The 13,050-nt window shown below is 53.4% G+C and overlaps 2 protein-coding genes across 2 annotated transcripts in view; both read left to right on the top strand.

Annotated features, from left to right (window-relative positions):
• Positions 1–3,047, top strand: part of ZFR2 (zinc finger RNA binding protein 2) — a 68,320-nt gene extending 65,273 nt beyond the window's left edge. Inside the window, exon 19 of the mRNA XM_025368164.1 lies at positions 987–3,047. Within this exon, the coding sequence (XP_025223949.1) occupies positions 987–1,163 (177 nt within the window). The 3' untranslated portion in view covers positions 1,164–3,047. The remainder of the gene's footprint in view (positions 1–986) is intronic.
• Positions 3,048–5,538: 2,491 nt separating this feature from the next.
• MATK (megakaryocyte-associated tyrosine kinase) overlaps positions 5,539–13,050 on the top strand; it is a 25,958-nt gene continuing 18,446 nt past the window's right edge. The window contains exon 1 of the mRNA XM_025367344.1: positions 5,539–5,819. The gene's annotated coding sequence lies outside the window, so the exon portion shown is untranslated. The remainder of the gene's footprint in view (positions 5,820–13,050) is intronic.

Raw genomic sequence — 13,050 nt, 5'->3', positions numbered from 1 at the left:
GCTTGCAGCTGTGCAGTGTTCCCCGAAATGGCCCAGGTTCCACCTTCTCTCCCTCCCACTGAGATGTACAGGAACAGGAGGGTGGCCTGTAGGTGGCAGGACCGTGCATGGGGACAGGGCCAGCCTGGCATGGTGGCATGGGGCTGGCAGCTCAGAGCCAAAGCCACCACTGCAACGAGGCCCAGACCTCAAGTCTCACGGGCAGGGACTGTCCTCCCTCCACATCGCTGACCATGGTCCTAGAAGCCCAGCTGTAGCCAGCAGCTCGGCCTGTCCAGCCCTCACCTGTGGTTTCCTTGTTTGCAAATTTATTTATAAGAAAAATCTCCCAGCAGCACGAAAACCCAACCACAGCGGGTCTGACATTTCTGAATTTTGCTTTTAAAGGGACCAGTGAAATGACTCGCGGTGCAGGATGTGGGGTCCTGCAGTGAGGTGGAAAGAGCTGGCGGTCAGTGGAGTGGGGGGCCTCCTGGGACAGTTCTTGCATCAGCTAGCACCAAGTGAAAATTCCTCAGGCCCTGTGGTGGCCCAAGCTCAGCAGTCGTAAGAAGCCGTGTCGGCCAGGCTGGGTGGCTCGCACCTGTCATCCCAGCACTTTGGGAGGCCGAGGCGGGCGGATCACAAGGTCAGGAGTTCGAGACCAGCCTGGCCAACATAGTGAAACCCTGTCTCTACTAAAAATACAAAATTAGCCAGATGTGGTGGCACATGCCTGTAATCCCACCTACTTGGGAGGCTGAGGCAGGAGAATCACTTGAACCCGGGAGGCGGAGGTTGCAATGAGCTGAGATTGCACCACTGAACTCCAGCCTGGGTAACAGAGCAAACTCTGTCTCCAAAAAAAAAGGTAGGGGGAGTGTCTCGAGGGACACAGGATAGGCCTGGCCCATCTGCTAGTGGCTACAGATGCCAGCCCCTCTGTGTCCTCAGCACTCGGGGAGCAGGGTGGGCGGGGGTCCTGATGGGCTGTATGTGCCCCGCAGCACGCCCTGAGAATGCTGGCCTTCCGGCAGACCCACAAGGTCCTGGGCATGGATCTCCAGCCACCCAGACACCGGCTTGGGGCCCGCTTCCGGAAGAGGCAGCGGGGACCTGGCGAGGCCGAGGAGGGCCCAGGGGAGAAGAAGCGGGGCCAGCGGGATGGAGAGGGGCTCGTGTGAGCCACCTGCCTCCCCAGCCTGCGGGCCTTCGCATCCCTGCACTCCTGGACGTGTGCCCACTGACCCATGGCAGCATCATCCCTGACGTTGGACAACGGTCATTTCCTTTTGAGTAACGCTCTGTAGGTTTCTTTTAAAACACTTGTGCTTCAGGCCGGGCACCATGGCTCATGCCTTTAATCCCAGCACTTTGGGAGGCTGAGTTGCTTAAGCCTGAGAGTTCAAGGCCAGCCTAGATGACAGAGTGAGACCCCCATGTCTCCAAAATATTTTTAAAAATCAGCTTGGCGTGGTTGGTGGCCAGGCGCAGTGATTCATGCCTGTAATCCCAGCACTTTGAGAGGCCGAGGTGGGCAGATCACCTGAGGTCAGGAGTTCAAGACCAGCCTGGCCAACATGGCGAAACCCTGTCTCTAGTAAAAAAAAAAAAAAACACACACAGATTAGCCTGGAGTGTTGGTGTGTACCTGTAGTCCCAGCTACTTAGTAGGGAGGCTGAGTCTGGAGGATTCCTTGAGGCCAGGAGGGCAGTGAGCTGTGATTGCGCCATGGCACTCCAGCCTGGGGAACAGAAGAAGACCTTGTCACTTAAAAGAAATTTTTTTTAACATTTGTGCTTAAATTGTTAGAGAAATGAGCCCATCCAGCCCCGGGAGCAGCACCCCGTCCCCCGCGGCCAGGTGGGCCAGCAGTACAGCAAGCAGATTCTAACCTGGGGAGTTTCTTGCTGACTCTCACCTCACCTGGTTTAGGAAGGGGTGAATTTAAAATACCTCCTTTGGGCCGGGCGTGGTGGCACATGCCTACAATCCCAGCACTTCGGGAGGCCAAGCTTGGTGGATCGCTTGAGCCGAGGAGTTTGAGATCAGTCTGGGCAATATGGTGACACCCCATCTTTACAAACCATTAGCCAGATGTGGTGGCCCAAGCCTGTAGTCCCAGCTACTCAGGAGGCTGAGGCTGTAGGATCCCTTGAGCCCAGGAGGTCGAGGTTGCAGTGAGTCGAGATTGCACTACTGAACTCCAGCCTGGGTTACAGAGCGAGACCCTGTCTCAAACAAACAAACAAACAAACTTTCTTTGGATGCCTCTGTGGCATGGATTTGAAATCAGGCCCTGTTCTGGGGCCCTACCACGTGTGCAGGACAAGCCCAGGGGAGCACCCAGCTGGCATCCCCGCGTCCCCAGCCCAGCCTGCTCCAAACAGACACTTCCGCAACCGGGGTGTCAGCAGGGCCTGAGCCAGGCTTGTCCCCTGTTGGGAGGGCCACAGGGCCAGGTGGACACAGCCAGCGGGCGATGAGGATCCTGGCTGGGCCTCCCCCCGGAACAGCTGTGCCCGACAGTCAGACCCGGAGCCCAGAGGCACCCCCACCTGCCCTGAGCCCTGTACCACTGAGTGCCTTTCACAGAGAAAACCTGCTCTGCCATGTGTCGCTGAGGCCTGGAGTTTAGCTTTCATCCTTCCTCCCTCCCTCCCTGATGTACGCCTCGGCTGGCCCTGAGGCAGGGGGTCCCCAAATACCCCCTTGTGGGAGCAGGGCCCAGGACCTGTGCCTGGCTGGGGGACCCGGGGAGGTGCCGCCGTCCTATGGATGCTGGCCATGGTGGGCAGGCGCCTCCTGGCACTGACGGATGTGAGGGCACCCCCTTCTGAGCCCCCACCCCAACCTGTTCAAACCTCCCGCTTGGTCAGTTTTTATGGCCAGCTGCCCGGTGGCATTGAATGAGAAGAGTCCACCTTTGGGCATATGTGGGTTCCAGCCACTGGCTTGGTTTTGTTTCTCCGTGTTTGAAGGACAGCCTGCGTGTGGCTCTGTCTCAATGTCTTTGTAGAGCTACCTGGAAACTGGGAGGCGGGGGAAATAAAGGAAATCATTTGTCTTCCGTGTGAGCCGTGCCGTCCTTCCCGTGGGATGTAGGTGACCCCAAATGCTGGCCTCTTCACCTCCTTCTCAGGGTCCTGGGTGGGGGTCTTCCAGAAACTGCAGCCTGAATGTGGACTGGGAGGGGCCCAAGGAGCTGGCACTGCTCAGTGGCTGCTCCCCAAGGCATGGGCATCCTCAGGCTGTCCCCTCACAAGGGTCCCCTGGGAACACAGACACACCGGCTGAGAATCACCCGTCCCAACGTCTCCCATAACCCAGCTCTCTGCCTCGGTCCTTGAGGGTTCCCCTGGCCCCATCCTAGAGACACACAGTGAGATGCTCCGGAGGCTCCCCGAGGGCTTCCTGGAGGAGGAGGTAACTACGCTGAGTTTGGAAGAGATGTCTCTGCCCACAGAGTACTTCCCCCGCCACGTTCCCAAACCCTCAGAAGGCAGGCGGAGGGTGTTCAGATGCTAAGGCCTGGTCACAGTGGAAGAGTTTCGTGACAGCTTCCGGCCCACAGGACTTCCCTGGCAGTGTTTGTCGGGGCAGGTGGGGAGCAGAGTGGGGAGGAGGCAGATGCAGGGTGGGGGCGGCGGGACGGGAGTGGCAGGGGCTGGGTGTGGAGGGACTGCTGTTTCATGCCTAGACCAAAGGAAGGGGGTGGGGAGCCACCGAGGGGTCCCCTTCTAGTAGGGATTATCTGTCAGCAACAGGAATTGCTGGTTTAGCCTCCCCGGAGGGCAGGCTGCCTCTCGGCCACTGGCCTCTTCCACCTCACACCCTCTCTCCTGCTTTCCACTCTATTCCAAATTTCTTGGGAACTTCACCTCCCTTCCTACACACTCCGTCCACACACAGCCCCTCTCTTCATCAGCATCGCGGCAGCAGCATGGCCATTTACTCAGGGCCCAAGATGACAGGCCACCACCACCAGGGAGCCCTCCCGGATTCCTCTGTGCTCCCGACCAATCCATGAGGAGGATATCTTGTCAATTCCAGTTCCACTTTTTTTTTTTTTCTTTTTTTGAGACAGGGTCTCACTCTGTCACCCAGGCTGGAGTGCAGCAGCTCGATCTCAGCTCACTGCAACCTCCGCCTCCTGAGTTCCAGCAATCCTCCCACCTCAGCCTCCCGAGTAGCTGGGACTACAGGCCTGCATCACCACGCCCAGCTAATTTTTTGTATTTTTAGTAGAGACAGGGTTTCACTATGTTGGCCAGACTGGTCTCAAACTCCTGACCTCAGGTGATCTGCCTGCCTCAGCCTCCCAAAGTACTGGGATTACAGGCGTGAGCCACCGCGCCTGGCCTATTCCTTGAGTTTAAACCATGCATCTTTGAAACGATTTGGTATGTGTCTTCCCCTTTAGAATGTGAACTCTCTGCCTGTCAGGAAGCCTGTTATTTGGCCGGGCGCGGTGGCTCAAGCCTGTAATCCCAGCACTTTGGGAGGCCGAGATGGGCAGATCACGAGGTCAGGAGATCGAGACCATCCTGGCTAACACGGTGAAACCCCGTCTCTACTAAGAAATACAAAAAATAGCCGGGCGAGGTGGCAGCGCCTGTAGTCCCAGCTACTTGGGAGGCTGAGGCCGGAGAATGGTGGGAACCCGGGAGGCGGAGCTTGCAGTGAGCTGAGATCCGGCCACTGCACTCCAGCCTGGGCGACTGCGCGAGACTCCGTCTCAAAAAAAAAAAAAAAAAAAAAAAAGGAAGCCTCTTACCACCAATTGGATCGTCATTGTATTCCCAGATCTCGGGCAGGCCAGGTGGACACTAGCAACTGAGTCAACCTCAGTGCTTAGAGCCACGCTCTGACACCAAAAGACGTGTCTCTTTCTGGTGGTTAAGAGAACACCATTTGTCAGCCGGGAGCAGTGGCTTGTGCCTGTAATCCCAGCACTTTGGGAGGACGAGGCGGGAGGATCACTTGAGGTCAGGAGTTTGAGACCAGCCTGGCCAACATGGTGAAACCCTGTCTCTACTAAAAATATCAAAAATTAGCTGGGCATGGTGGTGGGCGCCTGTAATTCCAGCTACTTTGAAGCTGAGGCAGGAGAATCGCTTGAACCCGGGAGGCAGAAGTTGTGGTGAGCTGAGATCGCACGGCTGCACTCCAGCCTGGGCAACACAGTGAGACTCTGTCTCAAATTTGTCTCCATCTCATTACCGGAGAGAGACTCCAGCTAAGGCTGTGGGGACAGAGGGAAGGGACAGGGGAAGGGGCACGCCCTGGCAGGCCTGGCGGTCACAGTAGCCCCTGGTGGGAGGCACCTCGTCCCCTGCTGTGAACCCCAGGCCTTACCTGCAGCCCTGCTTCCTCCCTTACGCCCCGGGAGAGGCGGCTCTCAGAAGCCTCCCACCCACAGTTCCCGTTCCCATCCCCGGCTCCCAGGAAAGCCAAACAGGATTCCCACCACCAGGTGGTTGAAAACCAGCCCCGCTGACAAAGAGTTAAGTCGGCCCTCCTAGCAACTCCAAAAAACCAAGTTTAGGCGGCGCGACAGCAAAATCAAGCAGTTGGTTAGCAAAAGGATTGGGTGCAGATGGAGGGACCGTCTGGGCTACGGAGCCCACGGGCCTGAAAAGCAGTCGCTCCTGACCCGTCCTGCCCAGCCCTCGTCCCACCGGGCCGCGGTCCCCGGAGCAGGCCGGCGGGTGGCGGGAAGACACCGGGCTGCAGGGGGCTGGAGAGGCAACCCCTCCCTCCCTCCCCGCCAGAGCACTGGAGCGCGGGGACCTGGGCTGCGGATGCTGGCGGCGAGCCGGGTTGCTAGGCGACATCGGTGAGTGTGGGCGGGATGATACCGGGCGTGTGGGCAGGGCTGGAACCCAATCCGGCAGGCGGGGCTGGAGAGACAAAAACGGAAGGGCAGGCTGTCACCTGCATCTGCAAGGTCAGGGACAGGACAGGACGGAGAGGCGGCCGCTAAGATGCCCTGAGTCCCCCGGCCCAGTCACACTCAGTCTTGCAGGCAGCATCTCCCTGGCCAGGCTCAGGGGGCGTTTGGGAAAAGATTGGTGCCCGTCTTGTCCCGGGATGCCTCCCTGGTTTAGCTTCTGGGACAGAGAAGATGTTTCGGGTGATCGGATTAAGACCCACTTAAGGTCTTAATTAAGGTGGAGAAGCCACCCTGGGTGGAAAATGGTCCCTCCCAAGTTTTGCACATGAAATGCATTAGGTAGCATCAGCCAGGTGCGATGGCTTACGCCTGTCATCGCAGCACTTTGAGAGGCTGAGGCGGGCAGATCACCTGAGGTCAGGAGTTTGAAACCCCGTCTCTACTAAAAATACAAAAATTAGCTGGGTGTGGTGGCGCACGCCTATAATCCCAGCTATTCGGGAGGCTGAGGCAGGAGAATCGCTTGAACCCAGAGACCAAGGTTGCAGTGAGCCGAGATGGTGCCACTGCACTCCAGCCTGGATGAGAGAGCAAGACTCCGTCTCAAAAAAATAAATAAAAATAATAAAATAAAAAATGATGATGGCAAATTTAATGTTACATGTATTTTTTCCACATAAATGTTTTTACTGTGAATTGGGTTTTTCCCATTATTAAAAACTTGGACAATCCAGAAAAATGGAAGAAGGAAAGCAAAACCATCACAAAACAATCAGCCACTGTGAACACTCCATTTCCCTTCCGCTTTTCTTTTTTTTTTTTTTTTTCCTGGAGACGGAGTTTTGCTCCTGTTGCCCAGGCTGGAGTGCAATGGTGCAATCTCGGCTCACCACAACCTCTGCCTCCCGGGTTCAGGTGAGTCTCCTGGACTCAGTCTCCTGAGTAGCTGGGATTACAGACGTGTGCAACCACGCCCGGCTAATTTTTGCATTTTTAGTAGAGATGGGGTTTCACCAAATTGGTCAGGCTGGTCTCGAACTCCTGACCTCAGGCGATTCACCCGCGTCGGCCTCCCAAAATGCTGGGATTACAGGCCTGAGCCACCGCGCCCAGCCATCCCGCTTTCTATTCTTTACTGCCTGGTTGTTTATGGGTGGATCATTTATACCATCTTGCTTCCTGCTTTTCTTCACTGGGTATCATAACGACATTGATTCATCACCTGTTTACTGTGTGCTTATGATCTAACTTAATTCTTCTCATGACCTTACAAGACACATTTTATTTTTCTTTGAGACAAGGTCTCGCTCTGTCACCCAGGCTGAAGTGCAATGGTATGATCTCGGCTCACTGCAACCTCCGCCTCCTGGGTTCAAGTGATTCTCCTGTCTCAGCCTCCCAAGTAGCTGGGACCACAGGCGTCTGCCACCACGCCCACCTAATTTTTTTGTATTTTAGTAGAGACGGGGTTTCACTGTGTTGCCCAGGCTGGTCTCGAACTCCTGACCCCAGGTGATCTGCCTGCCTCAGCCTCCCAAAGTGCTGAGATTACAGGCATGAGCCGCCGCGCCCGGCCTCAACTCCTGTTCTTTCAGCTGCTCATTCATTCCGTATGTGTGTTGAACGCCTGTGATGTGTGCTGGGCCACCATTCATGTGGTTTCTCCATTTCTCCCGTTGAGGATGTTGACATTTATTCCGTAGACAATCAACAAACACTCACCGCCTTCCTTGGGGAAGCCAAGGATGAGCCAGAAGCCGTCACTTCACGCAGTGAGGGGGACTCTGGGCTCCGGGCTTTAGTCACAGCGTGGTCCTTTAACTTATCAGCTATGGAGCGCGGGGACAGCTCATGTTACCGTCTTAAGCTTCCATAAAACTGGGGACAAACTGGTAGCACCAACCGTGCAGGGAGCTGTGAGAATTCAGTAAGAAAATGCATTTTAAAATGCAGGCTGCACAGAAAGGTTTAGGCACAGGGACCCAGGCTCCATGGAGGGCAGGGATGAGGGGCTGTGCAAATGGGCCATTAAGGCAAAGTGCAGTGGCTCATGCCTGTAATCCCAGCACTTCGGGAGACTGAGGCGGGAGGATCACTTGAGCCCAGGAGTTTGAGACCAGCCTGGGCAACACAGCAAGACACCATCTCTAAAAAACAAAAAACAAAACAAAACAAAAAAAAGCCAGATATGACGATGCATGCCTGTAGTCCCAGCTGCTTGAGAGGCTGAGGCAGGAGGATCACTTGAGCCCTGGAGGTCGAGGCTGCAGTGAGCCATGATCATGCCACTGCACTCCATCCTGCACGACAGAGTGAGACCCTGTCTTTAAAAAAAACCAGGCCGGGCACGGTGGCTCACGCCTGTAATCCCAGCACTTTGGGAAGCTGAGGCAGGGGCACCACCTGAGGTCAGGAGTTCAAGACCAGCCTGACCAACATGGTGAAATTCCATCTCCACCAAAAAAAAAAAAACCTTAGCCGGGCTTGGTGGCACATGCCTGTAATCCCAGCCACTTGAGAGGCTGAGGCGGGAGAATCACTTGAACCTGGGAAGCAGAGATTGCAGTGAACCAACACCGTGCCATTGCAAAAAAACAAAAACAAAAACAAAACAAACAAACAAAAAACCCAGGCCATTAAAGTCACACATAAAATAGTGACCCCAGATGCGTACCCTCTTGTGGCTTCTAGAACGCTGGATGCCAGGCTATGAGAAAAGCCTTCCAGATGCTGCTAATGTTTTGGGATTCCCGCCCAGTGACCACCCCCAACCCGCCAACCACCCCACAGTGAAGCCGCCCCGTGGTGAGGAGGCTTCCATGAGCTCTGTAGCACTCTGTCATAATTGTTAGTCAACAGAGAGATCAAAACCCGCAAAGAGAAAAGAAAAGTAAAAGTAACTTGAAGGAGAGACAAAGAGGGTAGAAGAAAACAGTTCTAGAAAAATCCTTATGTTCCTGATTAAAACACAGAACAGATGCCGGGCGCGGTGGCTCAAGCCTGTAATCCCAGCACTTTGGGAGGCCGAGACGGGCGGATCACGAGGTCAGGAGATCGAGACCATCCTGGCTAACACGGTGAAACCCCGTCTCTACTAAAAAATACGAAAAACCAGCCGGGCGAGGTGGCGGGCGCCTGTAGTCCCAGCTACTCGGGAGGCCGAGGCAGGAGAATGGCGTAAACCCGGGAGGCGGAGCTTGCAGTGAGCTGAGATCCGGCCACTGCACTCCAGCCTGGGCGACAGAGCGAGACTCTGTCTCAAAAAAAAAAAAAAAAAAAAAACACAGAACAGAAAAAAACAAAACCTATATGCATCTTATCCTCAGAGAGATCATAGAGGATATAACAGCCAGGAAACAAGTATAAGTTTGCCTGTATTTATTTATTTATTTATTATTATTTTTATTTTTGAGATGGAGTCTCCCTCTGTCGCCCAGGCTGAAGTACCATGATGTGATCGTGGCTCACTGCAACCTCCACCTCCCAAGTTCAAGCTATTCTCCTGCCTTAGCCTCCCGAGTAGCTGGGATTACAGGCGTGAGACACCACACCTGGCTGAGAAATTATTTTATTTATTTACATATTATTTGGAGATTGGGGGCGGGTATCTCACTATGTTGCCCAGGCTGGTCTCAAACTCCTGATCTCCATGAGCCACCACACCCAGCCAAGTTTGTCTTTTCAAGAGGAATGATAAAAGGACCAGAAAGAGCTCTTGGAAATGAAAACTCTGATAGTCACTGGGTATGGTGGTGCATGCCTGTAATCCCAACACTCTGAGAGGTTAAGGCAGGCAGATTGCTTGAGTTCAGGAGTCTGAGACCAGCCTGGGAAACACATTGAAACTAAAAATAAAAAATATTAGGCCGGGCGCGGTGGCTCACGCCTGTAATCCCAGCACTTTGGGAGGCCGAGACGGGTGGATCACAAGGTCATGAGATCGAGACCATGCTGGCTAACCTGGTGAAACCCCATCTCTACTATAAAATACAAAAAAAAAAAAAACTAGCTGGGCGAGGTGGCGGGCGCCTGTAGTCCCAGCTACTCGGGAGGCTGAGGCAGGAGAATGGCGTGAACCCGGGAGGCGGAGCTTGTAGTGAGCTGAGATCCGGCCACTGCACTCCAGCCTGGGCGACAGAGCAAGACTCCGTCTCAAAAAAAAAAAAAAAAAAAAATATTAGCCAGCATGGTGGCAGGCATGTGTAGTCCCAGCTACTTGGGAGGCTGAGGCAGGAGGATCGCTTGAGCCCTGGAGGTCAAGGCTACAGTGGGCTGTGATTGCACCACTGCACTCCAGCCTGAGCAACAGAGTGAGACCCTGTCTCAAAAAAAAAAAAAAAAAAAAAAGGTAATAGTCAAAATTAAAATGTCAATAGAAGGGTTGGAAGAAAAAGTAGAAAGTCGGGGGATGGGAGGAAGGTAGGCAAGAAAATGAGAAGATCAGTCCAAGAAGTCCACCCTATGACAATAACGTGTTTCACAAAGACACCAGAGAAACCAAAGTGGAAGAAATCACCAATGATATCATTCAAGAAAGTTTCCCAGGAAGAGAACACATGAAAAGCCCACAAAGTACTCAGCACAATGGTTGAAAATAGACCCACACCAAAACCACCACTGTGAAAGTGCAGGATGTAGGGAACAAGAAGATTCTACAAGCTTCCAGAGAGAGAGAGAGAAAGAGAGAGAGAATAGCCATGGGACAGGCAAAGGATGAGGAAACAGGACAACTTCTGATCATTCAGCTGCCCGGGACTAGAAGCTGGAAAACATGGGGCAAAAGAAAATTATCCACCCACAATACTGTCAGCCAAACCACTAATTACCCAGGAGAGTAGGAGGAAAACACTTTCTCTGGAAACCCTAGGGAGTGCCCATTCCTGAAACAAGGAACCAAACCAAGAAACAGGAAGACCCACGCCCAAGAAACAGGAGCTACATCCCAAGAATCCCCTTGTGCCGAAGAAGAGAGGGGCCAGGATCACAGCTGGGCAGTAGGAGCAACCAGTCCTGAGTGGAGACGCCAGTTCTGGTGGAGAGGCTGGGGGAAGGAAAGTGTCACAGACACATAAAACCAAGGTGATGACTAACTCCAGGGAAATAAAAAAGCAGGTCCCAGAAAATAATGTTCTTAGTATACATTGCTCCACTGTCAATAATATTTATATTAATATATAGTATAAGCACTGAATTTTCATTTAAGCAAAAATTGTGATTTAACTATTGGGGGCGCAGAATGCCTAAGAGAGCTAAATTTTGACCTTCAGGAATAGGAAGTCAATGGACAACATCCAACTGATAAATCAAGGGATGTGTAAAACACATTATTTTGGCCGGGCGCGGTGGCTCAAGCCTGTAATCCCAGCACTTTGGGAGGCCGAGATGGGCGGATCACGAGGTCAGGAGATCGAGACCATCCTGGCTAGCACGGTGAAACCCCGTCTCTACTAAAAAATACAAAAAACTAGCCGGGTGAGGTGGCGGGCGCCTGTAGTCCCAGCTACTCGGGAGGCTGAGGCAGGAGAATGGCGTGAACCCAGGGGGCGGAGCTTGCAGTGAGCTGAGATCCAGCCACTGCACTCCCGCCTGGGCGACAGAGCGAGACTCCGTCTCAAAAAAAACAAAAAAAAAACAAAAAAAAACACACATTATTTTGAAATATGGAGGTAAATGCTTGAAAACAGCAACAGCAACCCCTGAGGAGTGGCACATTGTATTGCTTTGTCTTCAGCACACAGTAAAACACCCTGTAAATATCAGCTGCTATTCATACCAACAAGAATATACTTACCCTTGAGGGACTCATCGCTGAGTTGAGGAGCTTTATTTATATATTTTGGGTTTTATTTTTACACTTGATCTTAGGCAAAAGGCCGAGAAGCGGTAGAGTTTTATTTTTTTAAACACTTCTTGGCCGGGCGCGGTGGCTCAAGCCTGTAATCCCAGCACTTTGGGAGGCCGAGACGGGCGGATCACGAGGTCAGGAGATCGAGACCATCCTGGCTAACACGGTGAAACCCCGTCTCTACTAAAAAATACAAAAAAACTAGCCGGGCGAAGTGGCGGGCGCCTGTAGTCCCAGCTACTCAGGAGGCTGAGGCAGGAGAATGGCGTGTACCCGGGAGGCGGAGCTTGCAGTGAGCTGAGATCCGGCCACTGCACTCCAGCCTGGGTGACAGAGCAAGACTCCGTCTCAAAAAAAAAAAAAACAAAAAAAAAACACTTCTTGAGAGCTTATTACAGGCCATGAGTATCAGCAGGTTTAATTTAACAGATTGAAAAATACAGCCAGTGGCTCACGCGTGTAATCTCAGCACTTTGGGAGGCCAAGACGAGCAGATCACTTGAGGTCAGGAGTTCAAGACCAGCCTGGCCAACATGGTGAAACCTTGTCTCTACTAAAAATACAAAAATTAGCTGGGTGTGATGGCACGTGCCTGTAATCCCAGCTACTCAAGAGGCTGAGGCAGGAGAATAGCTTGAACCCGGGAGGCAGAGGATGCAGTGAGCCAATATCACGCCTGTGCACTCCAGCCTGGGCGACACAGGGAGGCTCCATTAAAAAATAAAAGCACCAGGGCCGGGCGCGGTGGCTCACGCCTGTAATCCCAGCACTTTGGGAGGCCAAGGCGGGCGGATCACAAGGTCAGGAGATCGAGACCACGGTGAAACCCCGTCTCTACTAAAAATACAAAAAATTAGCCAGGCGCGGTGGCGGGCACCTGTAGTCCCAGCTACTCGGGAGGCTGAGGCAGGAGAATGGCGTGAACCCGGGAGGCGGAGCTTGCAATGAGCCGAGATCGCGCCGCTGCACTCCAGCCTGTGTGACAGAGCAAGACTCCATCTCAAAAAAAAAAAAAAAGGCCGGGCGCGGTGGCTCAACCCTGTAATCCCAGCACTTTGGGAGGCCGAGGCGGGTGGATCACGAGGTCAGGAGATCGAGACCATCCTGGCTAACATGGTGAAACCCCGTCTCTACTAAAAAAATACAAAAAACTAGCCGGGCGAGGTGGCGGGCGCCTGTAGTCCCAGCTACTTGGAGGCTGAGCCAGGAGAATGGCGTAAACCCGGGAGGCGGAGCTTGCAGTGAGCCGAGATCGCGCCACTGCACTCCAGCCTGGGTGACACAGCGAGACTCCGTCTCAAAAAAAAAAAAAAAAAAAAAAAAAAAAAA

This window comes from Theropithecus gelada, chromosome 19 (genome assembly GCF_003255815.1).
Source record: "Theropithecus gelada isolate Dixy chromosome 19, Tgel_1.0, whole genome shotgun sequence".
Taxonomy (NCBI): domain Eukaryota; kingdom Metazoa; phylum Chordata; class Mammalia; order Primates; family Cercopithecidae; genus Theropithecus; species Theropithecus gelada.
The sequence above is the reverse complement of the archived record's forward strand: the minus strand, read 5'-3'. Positions and strand labels throughout refer to the sequence as shown.